Raw genomic sequence first — 26204 nt, 5'->3', positions numbered from 1 at the left:
GATGATATCCTTTCACTTAAATATTGTACAATAAAACAAGGATAATGTGATAATAAGTACAGGGAATTTTTTTTTCAGCTATGTTAGGAGTGTCACACATGTCCAAGATGAGTTTCTAGATTCTGCACTGGCAACTGATTAAGAAACTTACACCACCACAATCTTCAAGTCAGTGCGATACTTGTACATATATTGTTTTCAAGTTTGCACATGAAGGCCCAATCGTGATTAAAAATCTTGGGATCAAGTCACTGAAAAATCTTGCATTCTTTCATGTTACTTAATCCAAGTGAATGCCACTTAATTTTAATAATGGTAAGTGCAACTGAAGTAGTCTGAGAAACATCCCAGTCAATATAATTTCCTTAAAGACAAAGCTAATCTTTCCTGAACATTAAAACTTCATACAATTGTCAGTTCTACCTGTTACCCTAAGGAAAAGATCTGAAACAGCCCAAATTATGGAACTGAACTTAATTACCTTAAAAATAAACACTAAATGCCCACTCTCACACACTTTTCCAAATAATACTTCTGTTCAGAATCTGTAAGGGGAAAAGACTTTATTTTGGGCCAGAACCCTAATGCTCTTATAGCCCTACAGATCATCAGAGGTTAAGCAAAAATGTCCAACTGTAAACAGCTGGTGGGCTCGTATCATTTGTGAGGGAGGGACCTTGACAAACGTCACTTAAGGATTCTAGATAAACAGAGCAGATGATGAATTGTTGGAAATGCATAGGAAACAAAATGACTAGTCATAGGACCAAATGAAAACCTTCATTAGAAATGAAAAAAACGCCAATGGTTTTATATATATGTGTGTATATATGTAAAACCCAAAGGAAAAACAAACGGCAAATCAGTAAAAATTAAAACAAAAATAAATAAACAGGAAACCAAGTCCAAATTTTTCTGCTTCGTTTACCTTGGAGATGATTAAGCTGAACAGTGTTACTCAGAGCCTACGAAACACACAACGGACGCTCTGGCCCTGCATACAAATCAATGTTTCTCAATCCATCGACACCACTACACATTTTGTGCAATTAAGATACTCACTTCAGGCAAGTGACCAGCAAGTACTACAGTACTAGAACTACTATTTATGCAAAACAGAAAATACAGTGTGAAACAAAGCAATGCAAGCATTTACGTGAAATATGGCTGCATGCTAAATCTGGATTCATGCTTAACTATATTAAAAAGGAATTGCCAAACCAATGTACTCCTTTACAGTATTTCTAATTTTACCTTCATAAAGACTAAGAGCTGTAACAATGAGCAATGTCAATTAGGCAGATTTCTCTAATTTTCTAATCATTTGTAAAGAATATTTTACTATCTAAACTATCAACTTTCTATTTTTCTCTGTATGTACATGAATATAGACATACAGAGAAACAAAAAAAAATCTACATGACTAACACAATATACATAGATATTACACACAAACTAATGAGACTGCATGATTTTTATATTAAAGTACATACTTGTTGCACCACACAGTTCTTCATTGTTGTTATTAAGAGTAATAGAAAATTATTGCAACTAAGCACATGCTGCTAATGATCCAGGGTTTTAAGAATTTGTAGGTTAAAAAAATACAATTCCTAGAACACTGTTATCAAACAAATAAGTTTTATTGGCATCTAAAAACAAAATTCACCCAACATTGAAACGTACTTTAATATTTATGTTGTTGTTTTGTTTTTTTCTTTTTTTCTTTTTTTTTACTCACTGCAGTATGAGGAACAAATCACAAAACACTTACTTTGGAGAAACAGAGACCATAGTGTAGATTTTACAAAATCACTTTTTAAAATCTCTGTATCGTGCTCCTCAAATATCTAGAGCCAGTCTTTGCATAAAATATCACAGCTTTGTCTATTACCTTAAAATTCTGCAGCAGCCTAAAGATATGGGTAAGATATACCACCACTTGCTATTCTGAAATATATCTATTACCATATCCAACCTAATGGTAGCATCTAAAAAATTCTTTCTTCCATAGGAAGTCTCTGACAAGCTGTTATTCATTTCCTTGAAGTTAAAAGAATCTGGGGCAACATTTATATTTTATCAGAAAAATAAAAAAATGTTTACCTACCATGTTCAGATTAAGAACAATGTCTATACAAGTCAGTTGTACAATTATTTTAAGAGAAAGGGGAACATGAACATCGGATTAACTTAATCCTGGCAGACAGAGTGAATAACTACGGTCCAGTCAGCCATTAATCTATTACAGAGAGATGACAACTTTACAAAAGGTATCTTTTACCTACTGAGTGATGATTATGTCCCCTCAGTTTCTGTGCTTTCTACCACTGGTTCACTTTCTATATCAGCAACTGTGTCACTCTTCTCCTTGTTTATTTCACTTGAAGATGTCAGTTTCTCATAAAGTTCAGGGTCATTCTGTACTGGTAAGGGCGGTGGTTGAGCATGTCTCTCAGTGTTTTCACCATTAACCTGAGGCACACTGTCACCTTTTCGTTGAGAAGTGGCCCCTTCAAAAAAATCAAAAACCCGAGCATGAGGAGGGGGGACCCAGGTGTTTTGAATTCTATCTCGTCCAAGACGATTTCCATTAATTTCTCTGCAGAAATCAAAATCTCTGTCATCCCTATCCCTCTGCCTCTCCCAGGGTCTTCTGCGGTCATCAAAATCTCTGTGAACTTCTTGTCCAAATCCTCTGTTCCAAGGACCACTTCTAGGATCAAACCGATAGTTTCCAGACCGAAATCTGCCTCTTTCTTCATGAAGGCCTTTTGGACCAGCGAAGACAGGCAGAACCCGATGCTCTCGCTCATCGAAATCTCTAGGCCCCCAGGGCTTCTCTGGATTAAAGCCAAAGTGGTCTCTGCGACCAAGGTGATCTATACCTGGCCTCACGAGATTCTCTCTGATATCTACAGGCGGTCTTCCAAAATGATCCCTACCATCTAACGGAGGCCTCCCCGGACCTTCCCTTGGGTCTACGGGCCGTCCAACCATGTCCCTAACGTCGACCGGGGGAGGCCTGCTCATGCTCTCCCTGGTTTCTATGGGAGGAAACCGGTAATCTCTGTCTCCTTCCTGTTGAATGTTATCGTTCCCGAGTGGTATCCTTTTTTCTGGATTAGTGATATTGTCTATACTTTGCCTTCCAGGAACTAGGAAAGGTCTTTCTGGCTGACTAAAAATATCTCCTGGAGGAAAAGGCCCGCGGGGTGGTGGGTGAAGAGCTGCGTCAAGCACCGACGGGGGAGGGATCCCTCGCTGGGGCGGAAGTCCGGGCTGCAGCAGGGGAAATCGCGGCCCCGGTGCCTGCGGTATTAGTCCTGGACGAAGGTCTAACACTGGCACAATGGGCAGCCTTTGACCAGAGAGACCGAGAGGGGGTAAGTTCTGAGGCCCGGCTGGCGGCTGGGCTGCCAAAAGTCCAGATGCATTCGGAACGTTTGGTGGCTGTACTCCTATAAGTCCAGGACTGCTGGGGACGTTTGGGGGCAGCACTCCCAAAAGTCCAGAACTGCTCGAAACACCTGGTGGCTGTATTCCCAAAATTGCAGAGTTATTGAGAATATTTGGCGGCTGGGCTCCAATAATTCCAGAACTACCGGAAACATTAGATGGCCGGACTCCAAGAATCTCAGAACTGCTCGATACATTTGGTCTTTGAACTCCCAGAATTCCAGAATTGCTCGTCACATTGGGCGGCTGTCCTCCTAAAATTGCAGAGCTACTTGAAATATCGTTTGGAATCACTAAAATGGAAAGGAAAAAACAACACAAGAAATCATTCTGACATGAAAAGGAAACTACACTTGTAACTACTAATGCTACAATTTCCAGCAGGTAGCTTAATTCGCTACCTGTAGTCCCCCAAAAACAAGGTATACTCGATAGTAAATAAAAAATAAAGTTAAATTGTCAATACCATACATAGCAAAATTTAAATATTAAAACATATTTGAGACCTAAAATCTTTACCTAAAATCTTTACATGATCTTTTAAAGTAACAAAAATGTCAGGTTTTATACTGATTCTCTACCCGTAACAAGTCTTTCTGAAGCAGAAACAATTCTTAACATACTAACCATTGTGCCAGGAAAAACAGACTTGCTGTTTTCATACATCTAGACCTAGCTGGACGGTACTGGGTAAAAGTTACTTATACCCAGTATTTGTTTATTTTTATCGTTGTATAAGTACATGTATTTTATGCAATCTTATTTCAGTAACAACACGTTAAAGCAGTTACAATAGTCAAAAAAGAGGGAGAGAGGTCTTAACAAAAAGGTGTCAAAATTTATATGATCCTGAACCAAATGCCAAATTTGTTCTTAACAGAAATTTTAAGAGACAGTGATCTCTTTCGAAAACCTAAAACATTTCAGCATTTGTGCACTGAACAGGTTACAAAAGTATGGCACCTCTGAATTAAACACCACTGCAGAGAAGTAGTGTTTATGATTTTACTATGTATTTCTGGTTTTTTTTTTTTTTTTTTTTTTTTTTTTTTTTTTTTTTTTACCTGATCTGGTGTTTTCCCCAGAAGAAATCTGGTGGTCGATAAGATGAGGTACTTTTTCTTCAGGCTCTGCTTGTTTGGTTGGAGGATTAAAAACATTTCCAGCTGGCAGAGCGGAAGCTGCAAGGCTGCCGGCAACAGAACCCCCTGGTAAAACGAGGCCACCAAATCCAACGTCTTTCACAGTTTCTGGAGTCATGGATAACGGCGGTTGTACTAACGCTGTTTAAAGGGAGAGAAAACACATTGCAGATTTAATTAGCTAATCAATTCAAGTACTACGTTAAAATACTAACGATGACCCATAATGGTCTTGCCCAAGTGTTAAATGACTTCCCATCCTCTCTCCCCAGCTGTTCGGTAAGATGCTCCACCAACAGTCCTCCCCTAATGCTGTCCGCAGGTTCTGGGACTTTGAGTGACATGGGTAACAAACGTTACCATCGGCTAATTGATATAATTAACAAGAGTTAAGTTCCTAAGGCATCTTATAAGAATTATAATGAAACAACACTGAATAAAATGACGTTATTCAAGGACCTGCCATATAGGAATTCCCTTCGGGCCCATTTCAGTTACAATGACTCATAACTTCTGGCAGCTTGAGTGTTGTTTCATTTAATGGCAACTCTGTATTACTTCACACGTTATATAATAACTGAGGCTCAAAATGACAAATGAGTCACCTTGAAGACAGTAAATTATATTTAGAAACTTTGTTTTTTAAAAAAGGAAAAAAAAATAGAAATATTTGCATTAAAATGTTTAATACAATAAGAACCAGTAACTTAAGAAAATCCCAGTAATAGAAAAACATCATAATTTTTCAAGGATTCCAGTCGGTGAATATCTAAAAAAACAGAAATAATTAGTATAGACTGACGATATGCATGAGAATAAAAATTTGCCCAATTTCCTTGAAATTATAATTGACTAGGGTCATTCACTACTTTTTGTCAAGCAAGAGTTTATCAGCTGACAGGAGATAAAGTGAACTACAAAAAAAAAAAGATGTAAACATTCCATTTAAAAGAATGTGTAGAAAAATCCAAGTGTATAAATCATTTACATGTTAAAAAACAGAAGAAGAGGAATACAAAATCACAATTAAGCAATTCAAATTTGTAGTCCAATTCATACCGCAACGCTGTTAAATCTTTTACTCAGGGACTTTAGGAACTGTAATATTCTCACATTTAACTCTACATGCACAACCCGTTAGCACATAACAGAGTTGTAAAACAAGGATGAAACCACTTGGGATCACGTATAGGAATTATGAGAACTAAATGGGACTGTGAGCAAACAGGAGAGTACCTGAAACACAGTGGTATTTCTCTTTTTCCACTAAATTTTCCCCAGATTTTTCAAAACAAATAAATTAAGAAAGAAATTCTTGGGAAGTAGACTCTAGGTTGAGTGTCTGTAAATGGTGAATTCAGAAATGGCTTCTGACAGTTGTGATTTTCAGAAAGAATAAACGATTCTTCCTAATTAACCAACAATAACGAAAAAGAATCCTAATGCTGTCTAAACACTAAAGGAAGAGTAAGTTTAAAATCACAAGGAAAACAAAGTATATTATCAAAAGATAAGCTCTTTATTATATACACACTCTATACAATAAAGTTCTTTGGGCCAATATTGGACCAAAAAACTAGGAAGCTCTCAAAAACTGATGTAGTCATCTCAAAAAGACGGAAGTGAATGTAACTGCTTGGAAGTAAAAAATCTATTAATCCATAAACACTAAAGAAAATGAAGGGGAAAAGTAGAAGAAAAGGGAGAGAGAGAAAGTGAGATAAGAGAAATCCTCTCCCCACTTCAGCCACCGGATACCACTGGAAATGTCCACAGAACTCACTGCTCTCAAAAATGGCACTTACAGAAAAGAATTTAGCATCTACCCAGCTCTTCTGTACAACTGTATTTCAAGGTAACTAAATACCATTAGTTAATAAGAGAAAGTTTATCTTTACAGAAAAATTCTAGCTATGAAATTATATAAAGAATTATAAAATTCCAAAGATCACTTTGAAATTAATGAAAAGTATGTTCAAGTAATAATGATCAATGGATGAAAACGTGACACGAAGTTGAAAGGAAGCTTTTATCCACCACGTTTTGTTACCCAGATGCTCTAATTCACCTTAACATTTAAGGTGGGAAGAGAAGGCACCGCATGGCCTGTGACGCGAGGTAATGTCAAGTCTACAGCGCCCCGCCCTTGACACATTCTTGCTAAAAAAGGTAAAGCTCAGTTGAAGCAAGCCTTTGGCTGGTGAAAACTTTCTATTTACAGGAAATTCAAGGAGGTGGAGAAAAAAATTCAACACCACAAAGAAGCACAGACTAAATCCATTATTTGGGATCTTGCATGTAGAAGTGAACTGTTTCTTCAAGAAGTCAACGACACGAAGAACTTAAAAAGGGAGTTTTGGACAATAGTACTGTAGACTAAGATATTTAATACATGCACACACACACACAAAATATGTGGGGACCCTTCTCTGAATTTTAACTAAACCAATTACGAAAAGACATTTTGAGATAGTAGAGCAAATATGAATATGACTACGATAATACCGTTATATTTTTACAAATCACGTAACAAAAAAATGCATTTGTCCGAAAAACTTTCATCATTAAGGACTTAACAATAAGGTTAACACTGCCATGAATCGAGACGACTCTGGCAGCAGCAAACTCACATGGCACGACTGGCGGAATAGCAGGTGGAGGCACGACAGGCGGCGGGACTGGGGGTGGCATGAAACCTATGCGGAAGGAAAAGACCCAAAAGAAAGTGAGAGAAACTGCCTCTCCTGCACCGAAGATTTCAACAGCTATGAACGAGGGTCGATAGCCTTAAAAAAGTCTTTCACGTTATAACCTCGTATCTGTGAATCTATCTTCCACTTTAAAATCACTTTTATTTACACTACCTTATTTTGACTCTTGGTGAAGCGCTGAGAAAGCTAAGTAAAGCGCAGAGGCCCTTTTCGCGAGCACAGCCTATTTACTCACTTGTTTCAGTCCTTGGCACGCTCTCTATGATGCTATAAAATCGAAGATTAACATGAACCAGGCAACAAGTTCCCATGTTAAGCATGGTGATCACATAGGAAAAATTAAACACTGTATTTCAAGCTGCTGATAACATCTTTGATACATACACTTTTTACCTTCTAGATCGGAATATTTTCATTAACCTTGAATATTATATTTTAAGCACTGAAAAAAATCTTCAATTTAATACTGGCTTTTAAGTATCAATAAAACTTTAAATCTGCTCCCTCACTTTTTTAAAATATAGAGCTACCATTAAATTCAATTAGAAATGGTAGCTAATAAAGGAAAAATAAAGATACGTGATTTTCAGCAAATTAATGCTGAACAATGACTTTATAAAGTCTATGTGGTATGGATTTTGAAATAATCATTTAAAAATATCTTCTGAAAAAAATTTTAGTTTTCAAATTACAAATGTAGAAAATATTCGACAAGAGTAACTTTTAAATATTTAAAACGTACAAAAAATAAAATTCTTATCAAAATCTGCATTAATTTCAAATTATGTATTAAAGTGTCATTTAAAAATTGTATGTTACATGACAGATAAATTACAACCATTCGCAGGCAATTAATGTACTTTTTGGCCTGGATATTTTTCGTGAGCTCGATTTGATGACTAAGAACTTAAGTTACATTTCTTATAATAGGAAAATAATTCATGAAGTTCGAAGAAAAATAAAAATAGTATTAAAAATCAACATATTTCATTTGATCTCTGTATCTCCCCCTCTTTCTTCTAACCTTCCATGGTCTAATACTAAAATCTCTATCTCTAAGCTATCTCTCTAAGCAATTAAAATTGCTAACAATTATTTATATGTAGTTTAAGTAATCTGTAGTTTTTGCCTAGAAACAATGATTCAAGGAACTTAATGTTTATCAACAATTCATTAGGTCAAAAAAATATTACAAATTCAATTAGCATTTTAGGACATAATTTCTAATGTTGAAATGGAAACCTAATGCCTTTTAGGAGGTACAATCTATATAATTTAATGCGTACCAATAAAGAATTGTGATATAAAAATTTCAGTATAAGATTTAAATTGTCTGGAGTATGTCAATGATTTTAAAGAATTTCATTTCTCCTCTCTGTCAGCTCTTCCTAAAGCGTGGTCCTCCGACAATCTGCATCAGTAGGAATCTGCGAAAGAGGCACCATCATGTCCCCCGCCTCAGTCCTATTGAGGCAGGAGGCTGGCCCCGCTATTTGTGCTTTGACACACCTCCCACGTGACTCCAATGTATGCTAAGGTTTGAGAGTCACTGCTCCACAGCATTTCAATCCAAAACAAAAGAATTTAAATGACAGTCTAAATAGAGTTCCATTAATAAGATGAAAATTCCTCACCAGGCGGTGGTTGTGAAGGGTTGAAACTTGCTCGTAGGAAAGGCGGCGGCATCGGACTGAAGCCAGGAGGCGGGACCGGCATGGACACAGGGAACGCGGGTGGCACTAGGCTGACCGCAGGCACGGCTGGGGCTACGGGGATCTTTCATGGATAGAAAATACAAAGTCCATGTCATTTCATCCATCTGCAAAGATGAAATCTTGGAACACTGAAAGGTAAATTATTTCCATTTCTTTTTTAAGAAGGTAATAAATACCATTATTTTTTCTTTTTTTTGTATACTTGGAAGTAAACTTACTTGGGGTAAAAGCAAGGCACTCTGCTTTCCAAAAGAGAGTATGTGTGGAGACTGAAATCTACCTCACATTCAGGTGATGTTAAGTAATGGCCACCTACTTAAATAGTGACTGTCAGGCTCAATTCAAATTACCATTTCCCACTAGGTTTATAATAAGCAGCTATATCATGCCAACTAACCACCATTAGGAAGCATGTCAATAACAGCTTTAAAATGACTCAAATTTCTCATAAAGTTATCTTCTACTCCTAACATAAATACCTTTTACTAATCCTAGATACGCTAATTCTCAAATATATATCTGTGCTATGGCTGTACCTCTGTTCTAAATTTCATATTCTATGAATGGTCTACTCGGCATCTTAACTTGATTGTCTGAAAAGCACTTCAAATTTCACATGCACAGAACTGAACTCTCAATTGTCCTTCCCACAGTTTTCTTTCCATTCTCAGATAATGTAACTACATCTGTCCAATTTCTCAGACCAAAAACCTTGCCTCTGCTCTTTCTCACCACTCAAGTCTAGTCCCCAGTGGTCACGCCATCAAACTTCGCCTAATATCTGACCACTTCTCATTCCCTCCATTGCTATCGGTCTAACTGAACTGTCATTGTTTCTTACCTAGGTTGCTCCGTCTTTTCATTGGTCTGTTTTTATCAAGTCCACTAGTCTCTTCTCAAAACTGTAGCCATGCGATCCTTTAAAACCGTAAGCCAGATCAAGTCACTCTTTCTTCAAAATCTTCCAAAGGCCCCGCATCTCAGGGAAAACCAAAGTCTTTCAAGAGGTCTCCTTGCCACTAAGCTGCCTCTCACTCACTTTACTCCAGCCCACTTACTATCCCTGGAGCACGCCAAGAATGCTACTGGCCTAGGGCCTTTGGACTCTTGCTCCCTTGCCTGGAATGTTCTACAGACAGCCAAAGGGATAATTCTCTCAGCAGCTTTAAGTTGTTGCTCAAAATGTCTCATTCTCAGGAAAGTTTATCCTGACCATTTTACTTAAGATTGTAAGCACCTACCCAGGCTGATCATCCTTATCCTACCGTTTCCTTCCACTGTATCTCATAAACTTGTTTTATATTTTCTGTCTCCCCTTTTGAGAACAAAAGGTCCATAAGGGCAGGAATTTGTTTGTTTTTTCACTGATGTATCCCAATCTCAGTTGCCTAGAACAGTGAATATCACAGAGCAAGCAATAATTATTTGTTCAATAAATAAATATTTAAATATGAATTAGACCATTCTAAAAAAAAATTCTTTCCAAAAAATGTTTGATAAACTCTTATTTATTCTATTTTGGACAATTTCCTCCAAGTTTTATAAACAGAAATGTAAAACAACACATTCCATAACAAACGCACCAAGTACTAACCTGTAACATAGCAACGGGTGGAGGAAAAGCCTCTGCCTGGGTTGTAACCACTGTCTCCTTGTCAACGGGAGCTGGGCTCTGAGTTGTCGGGGCCGTCTCTTTAACAGGCTCTGAACTTTTCACAGTTTCCCACTCTAAACGAAACATTCGAAATTGATTTCCTCTAGACAGGTGCAACTTTTCATTTTATTTCAAGGTACACATTTATTTCATAAGTCCTTCATCTACCTTGGCACATCTATCTTTAAGATACATCTTTAACTGTAGGTGCCAAACTAGGCTTTGCCCAGATAAATCTAATTAGGATACTAAGGAGTTCAAAGAAGCATGACACAAGACACAAAGGAAAGACTCTAAAATATTTAGTCTAGAGAAAACAGAAGGGCTATAATAGATACATATTGCAAGGCTGTCTGACTTAAGAGGAACTAATCTCATTCCATATTTTGTCACAAGGTACATGGGAGACCAACAAGTATTAACCTAATATAGAAAAACCTTTCTGAAAATACAGCTATGCAAAAAAAGAACAAAGAAGCACCAATGGTTCCTTCAATAGTTCTCCATCTCCCTCAGAGCAAAGATCAAAGTCATGAGAATGGTTAACAAGACTACACTTCATCTTCTCCTACTCACTCCTCACTAACTTTCTCACGCCATGCTGGTCTCAGGACTGTGAAGAGGCTATGCACTCACAGGTCCCTCTGCATGAAATGCTCTTTGCCTGTAGAGCTGCACATCCCACCCTTTCAAACAGCACGCTCTCCGTGAGAGCTTCTTCAGTCACTCGGAAGTGCAGCAGCTCCACACCCACACTGCCTATCCCCCTCCCTGATTTTTCTTCTTAAAACTTATCAATGTAGAAATACTGTATAGTTTACCCCTTGTGTCCATGATCTATTTCTTTCCACGAGAACGTGGGTTAAGCACACTTCGCCTACACTAAGTATTTTAGACTTCGTGTGCCATATGTCCTCTGGTGCAACTACTCAACTATAGTTGGGGGAAAGAAAAGTCACAAAATAGGCTAACCCAAGTGAGCACGGCGGTACATTATTTACGAAGTAGGCTGCTGGCAAGATGTGGCCCAAGGGCTATATGTTGTCAACCCCTACTACAATGTATACTACATGAGAGGAAGAATTTTTGTCTGCTCGTTTCACTGCAGTAATCCTAGTTCCCAAAATCCTAGTTCCTGGCACACAGCAAAAACTAAAATATTTATTAAATGAATAAATGTTATGGAGGAACATCCAAAAAATAAAAACTGACAAGAAGAAAAGACCTGAAAAAGTGTTTGGACATATGCATTGGCCTGAGAACAAAAATATTCTAAAAATTAGCAAATTATGCTAAAAAAAAGAGCTAAGACGTAAAGAAATAACAAATATATAACATTTTAATTCTTTTAAGATTTCTTACCGGTTAAACTGCTAATCATTTTAAACTGAAATTTTTAAAAATAAAAAAGACAAGTTTTTTAAAAGACCCAGACGGATGATCATTTGGTTATCTGGAAGCATTTTCAAACTGCATGAATGTGAACCACGCCTCTCTAAAGTAAGATTCTATTTCTGCCATTCTCAACAAGACTATCAATGAAAATAATATAGGGAGTTTTTCAAAGAAGCTTCTGAAGTACCAGTTCACACTTCAACTTAAGAAATTGAAATATTTAGTTTTAAAAAGCCTCCATACATAAACACAACTCTTTCACTTAAGAAGCAAAACTTTTTTAAAGACATACACACAAAATACAGCTTTTGCAGACTTCTAAGACACCACCTACACTCTGACACTTATGAAATAGGACTCATCAAGTATATATGTTGAATGCATTAGTATTTCATATTCTTTCTTTTCTGTGTGTGCCTTGGGGGGGAGGGGGGAGCCATGCCCAGGAAATAAAACACAATTTATCCTGTCATGAAAAAACTCTTATTAATCACAACCTTTTAAGTATACTTAACAATAAAACTGCCCTTAGGGTTCTTACCAGTATTTACAGTTTCTTGATCAATCATGCCTCCTTCTGCAAAACCTTCCAAGTCATCCACTTTAACTTTTTCCCATGGTATATATGTAACTCCAAGATCCACATCCCAGAATTGTTTGTATTCTGTTTTTACACCTTTATTTAAAGCCCAAGCAATCTATCAGGAGAGAAGACAGAAAAAAAAAAAAGCAGCTCATATATACTGTAAAAACAAGGTAAAATATTTGAAAATGTGAACAATGTAAATACAAATAAAATTTGTTTTAAAAATCAGGTGACTAGGCAGAGCATCACTGCTGGAAGAATGACAGTAGCCAAGAAAATTTTTTCCATGTACTTTCTGTTCTTGTTTGTTTATAAAATAAACCTGCATTAACAGCAATGGTGTTTTATGAGATTTATTTCTGCTTTTTACTGTAACTTTAAAAAAGACATTTCCAGAAACAATATCCAAATCTATTATTCACCATTAAAATGTCAAGCTACATTTGCAATAATGAGATTAGTTATTATAATTTAAATAAAATCTTGGTTCTTTGGAAAAAAGATCAGTGACACTTTAGTTTACATAGAGAAACTCTCTGTCATAAAATGCCATGGCATGGGCATTTTAACTCTCTCAAAAGCAGTTACTTTAAAATTTTTAATTCAGTTGTAGAAACTGATGGAATAAATTATCTCCAAATAGCAGAAATGTAAATTAGTAAGAAGAAGTAAAAATAGAAAAATACACAATAAATACTCAGTTTAAAGACTAAGAGGAAAATAAAAATATAAATAAACCCTTCATAAGGGCCTGGGTCGTACAAGATGAGATGTTAAAAAGGAGAAATAATACAATGAAGGGGTATTAGGAAGCACGGGAAAGAAGTGAATGAAACGCACACCTGTAAAAACAAAAATGGCATGCTCAAAAAATGGTGACTTGGCTAAGAGAACAGTGTACATGTGTGATTTCAAACAACCATTTGACTAAAGTTTTGGTTAGTGTTTTACCTATATCTAATTCTGTAACTCAACAATACTGAAATAACATATTCCCATCGAGGTTTGCCCATAACATTAAGAAAGATGAATTAAATAAAGGAACATTCTAATAACCTAATAAAGTAAGGTCATGTGTCCCCTTCCCCGATCTCACCTTAATGACCTTGGACCCGATTTTATATGATCCAGAACTAAGTTTCTGCAGAGCCCGAAATGCGTCCTGTCGATGAACCATGCAGACATAAGCACAGCCCCTGGGAGGAATCATCTATTAAAAAAAATGTTTTCTTTAGAAGGGGTAGAAGGAGGGTAATGCAGTTTGCCATTTCATGGTTTTAATGAAACAGAACACTGACTATTGACTAATATTAACTTTTTTCCCCTTTTCTTCCTCCAGTTATCTATCTATTGGTTCGACTCACATACAACTAATAACTTAGTCTTTAAAAGACCCAAAATTCAAAACCTAGTTGGGTCTCACTCTAAGTATGATATATGGTAAATCTTGAATATCACATGTCAATTAAAGTTTTTCTAATACAAAATAAAGAACTATAATAAAAAGTACAAAAACATGCATACGATACCACCATACAAAAGGAAAATAATATTATGTGGCCAACATATTTGAAGGCATATGATTTATTCACAGTATTATTTCCATTTTTCCAAGTATATTGAGTAATATGAAGATTTTTGTTTTGGGGAAGTATTTTACCCTTAATATAAAATCTATAATCTACAACGAATGATAAAACTAAAACCCTTAATTTAAAAAAACTTAATTTTGTCCAAGTACTCTTGGACATAGGTATTAAAATAAATAGAAAAATAGCCTCAGTGTAAGGATCTGAGTTTTATTTATAAAGCATTTAACTATTCTATAGACTACCAGGTCATAAAATTATCCTTGTGTATTAACTCAGAAAAATACACAGAGCATTTGTTTCTTTTGAAGAACTCAAAAAGGTATTCTCTTACTTCATTATTACTCAATACCTAATAAACTCTATTTGTCAAAATAAAAGTATAAACCTTTCCTCAGTCTTGTCAACACTTCGAACTAATGTCACTTTAACACCAACCTTTCCAAAGGGAAGTTTTTCTAACTCCTTACATACTTCTTGCATTCTTACAATGTAGTTCCAACTCCTTACCAACTAACTGAAAATGTTTTCCTCGGACTCACTAATGACCTACTAAACGCCAAATCTAACTGGCCTTTTTAGGTCCTCAAACTCCCCTACGACCAAGGAAAAGGTTTCTAAATCTTACACCAATTTTTAAGTCTTGAATTTCATCACTAGCCGTTCAGTAAACTTCGATTCACATATAACTTAGTGCCTATGATTTGTTGAGTACTATGATTTTAAAAAGTAATACAGAAGAGGAGGGAGACAAAGCACACCAATGCTCAAATTAAGAAAGACGATAAACGTCACAAGTAACACGAAAATCCAAAACGCTACTTGGATTCAGGAACCATTCAGAGCAATGCCTCCTGGCTTTGCATCAGAATCAACTGTAGCACTCTGATAAGATTCTAAAAATACTGATCATGGGCATCTCCCCCCGCACCCCTATTTTTTCAAATGTCAACACATTTCTGATATGCAGCTAGGGCTGAGAATTACTAGTTTAAGGGTAGGTGAAGATCAGAAAAAACTTCACATGTTATATGATCACAGATTCTGAACAACATTTATGTTTTGACAGATAAAATTTAGATAAAAAAGAGAAGCCTACAGCACTCTCATGGTATAGAAAGAATAATCTGAGTTAAATTAAAATACTCAACCAATCACCTATTTATTATCTGTGTAACTCAGGCAAATCACTTAGTTTCCTCACTGGTGAAATAAGATCTGAATTACTTAACCAGCTTCTTGTGAGGTCACATCAGACATACGTAGTTGAAAGTAAAATACAAAAAGATCAAACTCGACTTTGATGAAAAATGCAGTTATTAACACAGAAAAGTCAAGTTTGGCCCAATCAAGAATGTCAGTATCTAAAGCCAATTTCCCAGTAAATAATGATTAAAAAAAAAAAAAAAAAAAAAAAGTCTAATAAACACAAAAGTATAAGCAAATAAAATCAGAGGGTTAATGAATTATAAGTCTCCTCAAACAAATACACATAAAATGTTTCGCTAGTTTCTGCCCCAGGGAAAAACAAAAGCCCTTCGGGGAGAAGAAAACGCTGCACGGAGGCTGGGTGGGGCGGGCCCACTGAAGAACACACTGCTGAGCGTCAAGCTCGGCTCCTGGAGACGCCCCGCCTGCGCGGGCTCCCCAAGGCGGGCTCGGAGAGGGAGAGACAGGCAGGGGGGAAGAGGGGCCAGGGAGAGGCTGGCACAGGACTGGGCCCCCGAGTCCAGCTGTGTCTCTGCACGACCCACATGGGCATGTGCAGGGGACTTCAATTCTGTGAGACTCGATTTTCTCATTTTTTTCCTTTAAAAAGGAATTAAACTAAATCACACACATTTCCTGCTAACTCAAACAGCCGATGTTTTAGGAATCAAGTGCTACGCTGTGATGAAACCCTAAGAATTTCTGTTAGAATTCCATTTAGAAAATTAATTAAATGAGCTGATAAATAGCAGCAGAATAAACACAGAAAAGGTGAAGGTCAAACGATCCTCGTACAGAGGTGCGTGCAACATGACGGCAAAGCAAGGGGCAAAGTGACACTGTGTGAGTGAAAACGCCCTGCTCTTTTTTTACCTTCGACTATTGTGTAACAACTAATACTTACATTAATGGATTCGATCTGTCCAAACTCTTCAAAGAGGTTGGTTAAATCCTGCTGCGTCGCCTTCTTGTCCACCTGACCAACCCAGAGAGTCGTGCTACATACTGTCGAGACATAGGGACAAATGGCCACAATCATAGACACGGTTACTTCTTTCAAGGAACAAGCACTAGTACAATAATACAGTTTAAGACGGTATATTTAAAATACATTAATTAACATTTGTATGTTACATCTAAAAATTAACTAAAACCTCAGGTAATCATTCACATCTATGCCAAGTCAACCTCTTGCACGTCACCTGTTCTCAAGCTTGGCAGCACACCTGAATCACCTACAGGTACCTAGGTCCCACTGCGAAAGGTGAATGGTATGGGGTGTGAGAGAGGGAGCTGGGAGGTTTAAAGTTTCACACGAAATTCTAATGTACAGCAAAGTTTCAAAACCAATTTTCCCTGCAATCCTATCTGTGTACCTTTTAAGTATTTTTCTGTGCTGGAAAAATTAAGTGGATGTTTCTCTCTAATCAAAAGTTAAAGCTGAAAACAATATTATGCATAAGGAAATAATCTGCGTGAAGATACAAAGAGGAAAAGGCTGTATTAGAACTCCTTAACTGATTATCATGAAAGACTGAGAAGCCACTTCCCTTCCGTGGACATTCGCTTATTTTTAGTTATAGTGCTCATGCCTCCATGGACATCTCCTTTTCCTCAAGACACTATTCCAAAAACATTTACAGCTCATATATTTGCAGAGTCTGAATACACAGTCCTCCATTAACAAAAGTTAGAACGGCACAGGCCCACTTATATGCAGATTTTTTTCAATAGACATAATCGGCTCTCTGTATCCTGGGTTTCACATCTGCAGATTCAACCAACCGCAGATGGAAAACAGTATTTTCAACCCAGCACTGGGACTCCTGGGACGCGGAGGGCCAACTGCATGCATTGTTCTAAGCCACTAAGAGACTTGAGCGTCCGTGGATTTTGGCATCTGCAGGGCATCACAGAACCAACCCCCATAGATGATGAAGGACGACAATGAAGTTTTTGGCCAGTTATATGCAGATTTCTGACTGTGCAGGGGGTTAGCACTCCTAACACCCACATTATTCAAGGGTCAACTGTATTTGGATTTATGTCGATGTCATTTTCAAAGAATAAGTTTCCAGTTTCTTTACTACCTTTTATCTATGATAAGGCAGGCCTAAAGTTGGTTTTACTCTAGAGCTAATTTAGATCAACATTAGGATGTGACTGCTCAGATCTCCACTAAATATGGGTTTTCACCCAAGTCTCTCCTCCGGCTAGCCAGGACACAAACATCTGCCACATCTGTGTGAGCTTTAGGATGGTCAGCGTTCTTTCCCTGCTGTTTCTTCTTCGTCTCCTGTAGTTGAGCCCTATGCATACATATGTTTATATTAATATTCCACCAAAGTCTCAAGGGACAAGGTATCAGTTTTCTTTTGCTGCTCTAATGAAATGACATAAATGTATCGGCTTAGAACAAAAATGTATCATCTTACAGTTCTAGAAGTCCTAAATGGGTCAATGGGGCTGCATTCCTTCTGGAGGCTCGAGGGGAAAATTTCTTTCTTTGCCTTTGCTGGCTTCTTCATGCTGTCTGCAGTCCTTGGTTTATCATCCCCACCTCCAAAGCCAACAGTACAGTACCTACCGCCCTGTGAGCCTCCTCCCACTCCCACATTGCCTTTCCTCTCTGGCCTTGTTTCTCTCTTGTAAGGACCCTGGGTGACACTGAACCCTTCTCGGTAATCCAAGTTAATCTCCCCACCTCAAGATTATTACTCGGACCTGCAAAGTCCCTTTTACCTTGTAATGTGACATACTGACAGCTCAAGTTGACTTGGACATGGAAACCTTTGGGGGACTATCCATTAACCTACCACAAACCTTAGCACATTTCTGAGCCCCTCTCAATGAACGGTTCCCGCCTCTTCTTACTGTCTACATATCATAGTTGCCTTAACCTCCCCCCAAAACTGCTCCATGTTTCTCCCACTCTCAGTGTTGTCGCTCTATAAATTATGCCCACGGATAACTCCGCTTTCCCCCAGAAAGCAATAATGAGTCAGTCTCCTCCATCCCAGGAGGGGACACCTGATTCTGAGAAAGTCGCCATCTGTTAATGTTTCACGCCCACTGGACTTTTGTGTTCTAAGGAACAATGGCAAGGAAACACTACTGAAGGTATTCAAAATCAAATTAACATTGCTTCTGAGGAGAGTTTTTAGGTAAAAAATAAGAGAGATACTTTCTACTTTCTTATGTACTTTGATTTTTTTTGTTGTGTGTTTTATCCATAAAAATAAAACAGCAATAGACAATAAATTCCCCGGTGAATAACTATATAAATTGTGGCAGCGGCAACATGACATTAAATGAGGAATGATATGAAAGACTGCATGTGAAAGCCCTACCCTAAAATCGGTGACTCTGAAGGGCCTAACGGCAACGATGGGAGGAGGCACGGGAGAGGTTTTACGGGCAGAGACAGAGGCCTTCGGAGTTAGGATCAGCAACGTTACTAGATTAACACTGGCTCTCACAATCAGTTCGATTCTGGCAAGATCAGCCACATCAGGCTTATTCAAAGCGCTGGAAGTTAATTACGCAAGCAGACAGTGGTTGCCTTTAATTATCAGCCTGGATTTCTAAGATGCTTCAGCAGGACCGTAAGTTATACAATTATTTCTCTATTTCCATGACAGAAAGCCGTTATTGGTAGACATCTGGAAATCAGACAACCCGGGCAATGTTCAGCTCTTAGCAAAGGATGGCAATCTGCTCCATTTTATGTACTTTGCCATGTGCAGTCTGTTGGTCCACCTTAGAAGTCATCACCCACTAAGAATCCTTTAGGCCAAATTTGGCACTAATTACAAATTATTTTTCTGCGCCTCACATTCCTACCGAGTAAACTCTCCCCTGAAACAAACTGCCACCACTCCACATTTGTCCTCGCCACCCATTACAGATTAACTGTGGGGGGTGGGGGGGGGGTAGTTTGTTCAGGAGGAATGTCTCCTTCAGTACTGATCCACTGAGTTTATAATACGCTTTAAAATTTGCGCGCTTCCTATAACACTCCTCCTATAGACCTGGTGGTCACAACTGGTAAGGACACTGCGCACGGAAGTCACTGTATCCATGCGACACCCACTAGGCCTGGTCCGCTTTAGATATCATTAGTCAAGTCTTGTATTTTATAACTTGCATTAAAAAAAAAAACCTCTGTACGACCTTAGTGTTGGAATAGAAACTGCTCTTCTTTTCTCCCTAAACACATTACAAAACACAAAAATAAAATTACTCATTAAAAAAAAACACACACACATAGACTTTTCAAATTCTGTCTTAAAATAAGATTTAGCGACCCCGCCCCTTTGTAAAAGTGCCGCTCACCGCTCAGCGTCTTGGACCGGATGGGGGGCAGCCCCTTCTTCTGCCGCTCCTTCTCCCTTTCCCGAGCTCTCCTCTCGCTGGAGTACGAGCGGGACGACTTCCTCTTCCTTTCCCGCGAGCGCGAGCGCGACCGCTTTCTGTGCTTACGCTTCCGAGAACCAGATCGTGACCTGGACCTTCGTTTTCTTGGTGATCTAAAAAAAAAATCTTATTTTACTTATAATGGCAATGGTACCCTCCTCTCAAATATCTCACTTCCAAGTGAGAAAAAGAAAAGGCTGTCTTATATTTAGCTATCTCTTTAAAAAGACTTAAGTATAATCAAGTTTAAAACATGCATTTTCTGAAATCTATGTACCATTTAAGTCCACACTTAGCCACAGATATTTGTTTTCAATGGTTCTGGGTCTCAGTTGCTATTCACAACCAGGAAGAACAGGAAAATGACATCTACTAAAGGCCTCACTTTCTCTTAGTATCTTCCAACTCATTTTATAAACCAGAGTCAAGAACAGGGATGAAAAACCAAAATAAAATAAAAAATAAAATAAAATATGATAAAATGACCCTTTAGGTGACAAAGATGTTACATTCTTAAAATTAGGAAACAGATAATGTTTCCAGCAGAGCAATAGGCCCTATACGATTCTGCTTACAAGTTTTGAACTTCTAAAATTTCATGGTGCTTGACTTTACAATATAAAGTGATACTGAAACTGTTTCTTCTTTTCCTGTCGACCATATGCCACTGAACTCTCTCCCGGATTCTCATTACGGAGGTGTTGCGAGACAAAGACGGAAGCTGTGATCTAGGCTGCAGCAAAGACGTTTGCAGCACTGACACTGTAACCGCTTAGCAAGAAAATTCACTGACAGGAGGTGGATGTAGGGAACGCCAATCTGAAGGGCTCTCATTTACAACAGGTAAATGTAAATAACTTCTGGAAACGAATACGAAATGACTGAAAAACTGATCAAAGATGCTGCCCCTCCGCTAGCATTTATTGCTCAGATTTTTGTGGTATTCCTGTGCATAAATAGGGCATAAAAAATGTTAAATACTAATGATTTTTAGTTTTGAGACAATCTGTAGCAAAAACATGTACACTGCCACACAAAAATGTGCCAGGTTAAGAAATCAGGCATCTTCAACTCCAAGTTGAATGAGCATGTACACGAGAATGAGCCTTAGTCGTGTTGAAAAGCCCACAAAGAAAACCATCTACAGGATGTTTCATAACAGTTTAATATTATGCTTAATGCTTATAAAAATTTTTGTAGATTCATTTTTATGATCATTTTGATATTACTGTGAGATAAAATGAAATGCAAAAAACACCATACAATTTCTAATGCTGTTTCTCTACAGTCTGATTTAACTGTGGGACAGGAACACTAATACCCTATAAAAGTTAGGGCATCATCAAACATTATTAACTAAAATCAGGTACAGTCCAAAATCTAAGTCTCGTGATATGGCTGTGATTCATGTGGATTATTCAAATAAATGGCAAAGATATATTCAATTGAAAACAGAACGAAGTATTTTCTGATTTTCAAATTCCAGATTATTTCTTTCTGAGAGAATATAAAATGTTATTCTAAGAAAAAACATTTCCTTTAATCTGACGCAAAGAAATAAAGCCAACACTTCTAAAGATTACACACAACTATTCTTAGACATTATTGCAGAACCTTGAACGAGATCGTGAATGTGTTCTTGATCTAGAGCGAACGGCCACTTTCTTTGCTTCTTGTTCGAAGATTTCCTCTTCCACTCCATCTTGCCCTTCATCTATATCCATGTCCTTAAAGTCAAAAGAAGAGCAAACAATATTTAGTTGAGGTTTAATATGTGATAATTCTGCCTTACAATATATTAACCACAGTAGCATTAATGTCTAATAGTAAAATGGTTAATGTGTGAAACTTAAGTATAAGAAAGAAAAACATTGAGAACATCATTATACATAAAATACTGTACCTAAAATAAAAGTTGACGTATAATACTTTTTTCTCTAGCTAACATATACATTTACAACCTAGAAAAGCAATTACTTTCTACCTGTTGCTGAATATCTATGGAATCATCCAAATTTGCTTCAGGTTCAAGAAAATGCTGTTGACTGCTCCCTTGTGATGGTGACGCCGAATGCTCTGATCCGAATGTCCCTTCTTGACTATCCTGAGGGGTTGCCTATTGAGAATGTTTACAAATACACAAATATTCGGCAATAATGAATGTTGCAAATAAAAATTTAAACATGCAAACATCACAATTAAAATTTTTAAAATAAGCCTTATATATTTAAAAAAGCCCAATCTAAAATTACACTTTTGTATAAATCCAAATTTACTTAAAAGCATGGAACATCATAAAAGGGGGAGAAGACTATATAATATTAGAATAGAAAGGTAAGATCAAGCAGGTCTTCAAATAAATTCTAAACTGTGGAAAATATAAACTATGAAGAACTAATAAAAGGATTATAACATGAATGATACATAATGGCACTAAGTTAAATGAATCTAGCATTTCATTTGCAACAAGCATTTTTATAAAATGTTATAAATGAAAAGTCCACTAAAGTATTTTACATTAAAGGACTAAGTCACATATTACATGTAAAGAAGCAAAACAAAGCTCAAATGCCAATATCAAAATCGCTGACCTAACAAAACAATTCTCAACTTGGACTTTCCCCAATCTCCATCTCTAGGAATTCATGAAATATTAGAAAGTACTGAGATATGTAAAATATTTTGAAAAGTCCAATAAAAGTTAGACAATGAAGCCTAATTATAGTAACATTTAACATGTGAACCATTTTTTCTCTATGACTAGAATGATACTGCTTACATGATGCTAATAAGTATGAACCAAATTAGAAATTACACACACACACACACACACACACACACACACACACACACGATGTTGACTAAAAATGAGAAAACAAATTATTATTCAAAACACAAGTCTCCCTACATAAACTCTCTTACACTTCTTGCAGGTGACGCAGACTAATAAAAACTGTTCCTGACGGCACACAAGCTGGGAACGACTACTGTCATTTACAGCAAAGAACAACTCAAAACGACCGCTCCTGAGCCGCAACTGTGATTGTTAACAAGCTGCTTGACTCTGAATTTCAGTCTCCCTGTGTAAAAGGAATACTAGCAGTGATTACAGACAATATCATATTGTAAACTTCCAAGCTGCTGAGACTTCGTCTAAATTGTTCCCAGCACAAAAAAGAAATGACAATTATGTGACATGGCAGAGGTGTTAACATTACAGTGGTATCATACAGCAATACGTAAACGTATCAAATCATGCTGTACACCTTCAACTCACACAATGTTACATGTCAATTTTACTTCAATAAACTCTTTTTAAAATTTACTCTAAGATGACATGTAAAGTGAAAGAAAACAGCATAAAAATTAATAACCAAAAAGAGCATTAAAAACTGTTCCAAGTCTCTGATTAGGAGAGGAAAAGGTTCACCAAGGACAAGTAACATTTTCAAAGTTAAGAAACAAATCAAAGCTAAAGTTAGAAAAGACTTCTGTTATTTAAATACATGTCCTACTATCACACTTTTGACCAAAATTTAGTAAATAAGCATACTATTCCAGAACAAATCAAATAAATGTTTTAAGCACAGTCCTGACTTATGCCTCTAAAATGGTATAATAAAAAAATTCTTAACAACGTAGCAAGGCAGTTTTGAACTGCAACCTGAGCTTTAGCATTTGATCCTAACTCAGTACTTACATGTTCTTCACATCATTTTTGCATCATTTCTTACTCCATCACCTACCTTACCTTAAAGCCTCATTTCTACTCCACTCTTCCCTAGTTTTCACTCTAATTTTCCATGACAGTTAAACCATTGGTATAACTACCAGGATCCATTGCAACCAATTTAAGTTTCTGAATTTCTTTTTTGAATAGTTTTACCTACTTGAAAAAATTGAGATTTCATGACTTTTATTCTTTCTTAGAAGGCTTATGAAAAACAGACAATTTTGAACTTTAAAAAGTCCACTAACATTTATATCTAAGGTATGTTATAGAATTTTACAGGTCTTATTTTCCTACATTGAAACATTCTGCTATTTCATCATCCTAAGAATTATTTCATTCTTACTTATTATTTCCAATTATGTTTAAAAAAAAAAAGACTAAAATAGTAAGAAAAAGCAATAAAAATATTGAGAAGTGTGATTAACAATGAAATAAATCCTCATTTGGTTTTACTGCACTACCAAAAATACTGCATTATATTCCAAGAAGGTATAAATAAGATCAAAGATAACATCTTTGTAATCTGCTTTTAGCTTTCCTTGGAACATGGCTGAATATTTAGATTTTTCTTCTATCCATGACATAAGAGACAAAAACAGAGGAACATATTTCACAATTACTAGACAAGTATATGAATGCAAAAAAGTCGCATTCTAGACTTCGATGATAATAGTGAAATTTAACATTTAAGTGACGTATTAAGGCTACGAGTTTTCAGATAACCATATCCTTAATGTATTTCTCAAACTCAAGAACTGATGAGAAAATTGTACCTCTAAGAACAAAAACAGGGTATCTTCGCCTACTTTGTTATTCAACAGGCAGGACTTCATCTTTAAGGATTTGGGGATAAGAACCTGGGCTATTCAATTTTGCTAAAAGAATGTGTGACATTTGAATTTAATTGAAATAAAAGTTTGCTACATCTCAATTAAAATTTCTAGTAAAGTTTTTCCCTCTCCTTTGAGTCTACCTTCTGTAAATTGTTTGTAAGGTGACATAAAAATATATTTTTAAAAGATCCATTTGGATCCAGATAAAAATGACTTTTTTCTGATACATTAGTATACATCCTTAGTATACGTTCTGGTACACAATTCATTTCTTTAGTGATGTCTTCATGCAAAGAAAGCATCAATAAAAACAGAAAACAGGGATAACGGCAGCTAGCAGAGATTTCTTTTAAGGCTGCATTAACACTCATCAAGTGTCACATTTTGATTCATAAATCCACTTTCCTCTATTTTTTTCTTTGACAGGGAAGACTTTCTCAAAGGCCTTGCTGAAATCCACATACACTACAGTATGCCTACTATATTCCTTGATTTATGATCCTAATAAAACTACAACCTCAGTATCCAGAAATAGTTTATTTGAGCTGAGAGACATCAACTCATGTAAAGCAACTCAAGGCTCTTATATATCAACCCCCCGTTATATGTTCAAGTCTACTCTTTCCATTATATTCTCCTATGTAAAAACTTACTGAAGCAAAATAAATTACATATTTTTGATATCCCATTGTCACCTCTTCATTATTAAGTAGCTGAAATGTCTATAACCTTTTAATTCCTAATGTTCTTTTAAAAGCACTTATGTGTCTTACCATTTGCATCATCAGCATTTCAACTTGAGCTATATAGCTCTCCTAACTCTTGAATATCCTGATAAACCAATTATCAAAACTGTGAACTCCAACTTCCTAGAGACAAAAGAAATCATTCCCCCATATGACATGATTGTTAGTCTGTCACGATTCGGCCATTCTCTGAAAATGCTCCGTTTTTCAATGTTCTCCTGGGTGATCAGAACTGCATTGTTCAGAGTGGCACAAACAACCCAATTCCTTTCTCTAAGACACTATGACAACTTTTAAGCAGCCTCACTGAGCTTACTGGCAAATAAAATTGCTTACTCTCTCTGCCTATTTCACTCTATCTTAAATACACTAGGGCAACTGGACTGGTAGAGCCAGTTACACAGTTTATGAAATTTAACTGTTACTCTGTTGATATACTTTCCGATTCTAAATGTTTTAAACATTCGCCACATTAGAAAAGTTGTTTTTCTTCACCACTCTCTTTTTTTTATCACTCATTTTTGAACAACAAAGCTTTTAAGAACATCTACTCCCTTCGAAGGGGTCTTATTACTGTATCTTCTTCTAACATTCTGGAGATAATACATAGGGCAATTAACTAAGCCAAGAGGATTTTTTCTGGGGGCGGGGGGAGGCAAGGTGAGTGTGAGATTCTTAAGATAGAATAACTCCCAAGTTTCTATTAACTTTCGCCTTTCACTTGAATAACTTGGTGTTAATTACAAGATGGTCTAGAGTACTATCTTGAGTTTACTGCTTCTACTAAGTACTACTTGTGAAATGAAATTGGAACTAAGGCAATTCAAAAGTGTCACATTTGTAGATGAACAAACCTGTTGTTCAAATAAATTCTTCATCATTACTACCTCTTGCCTCTGTAACAGCTCTGTGATTTTTTATTATATCACTGATAGCCTGTTTCTTTTCCTTGAACTACAACTTGTATTTTTCTTTAAACGACATCGAATTATTCTTCACTGGGCTCTATCTTTAAG

The 26204-nt window shown here is 36.7% G+C and overlaps 1 protein-coding gene across 8 annotated transcripts in view; it reads right to left on the bottom strand.

Moving 5' to 3' along the window:
* The window catches only part of SCAF8 (SR-related CTD associated factor 8), a 190745-nt gene that overhangs the window by 115320 nt on the left and 49221 nt on the right, over window positions 1–26204 (bottom strand). For 4 of the 8 annotated variants that reach the window (XR_004951416.1, XR_004951418.1, XR_004951421.1 and 1 more), the window contains exons 11-21: window positions 21861–21992; window positions 21491–21603; window positions 19796–19989; window positions 16365–16465; window positions 13759–13872; window positions 12618–12774; window positions 10622–10755; window positions 8947–9088; window positions 7232–7297; window positions 4524–4742; window positions 2285–3752 (exon numbers count right to left, since the gene is read on the bottom strand). Coding sequence is in view for 5 of the 8 variants with exons in the window: in XM_036223007.1 (XP_036078900.1) it covers window positions 2299–3752; window positions 4524–4742; window positions 7232–7297; window positions 8947–9088; window positions 10622–10755; window positions 12618–12774; window positions 13759–13872; window positions 16365–16465; window positions 19796–19989; window positions 21491–21603; window positions 21861–21992 (2826 nt within the window). In the remaining 3 variants the exon portion in view is untranslated. Of the gene's footprint in view, window positions 1–549; window positions 3753–4523; window positions 4743–7231; window positions 7298–8946; window positions 9089–10621; window positions 10756–12617; window positions 12775–13758; window positions 13873–16364; window positions 16466–19795; window positions 19990–21490; window positions 21604–21860; window positions 21993–26204 lie in introns of those variants that run through there. The other 4 variants (XM_036223000.1, XM_036223014.1, XM_036223018.1 and 1 more) reach the window with 1 other exon arrangement.

This window comes from Rousettus aegyptiacus, unplaced genomic scaffold (assembly GCF_014176215.1).
Source record: "Rousettus aegyptiacus isolate mRouAeg1 unplaced genomic scaffold, mRouAeg1.p scaffold_m13_p_1, whole genome shotgun sequence".
Taxonomy (NCBI): Eukaryota; Metazoa; Chordata; class Mammalia; order Chiroptera; family Pteropodidae; genus Rousettus; species Rousettus aegyptiacus.
This window is presented reverse-complemented; position numbering and strand designations above follow the sequence as displayed.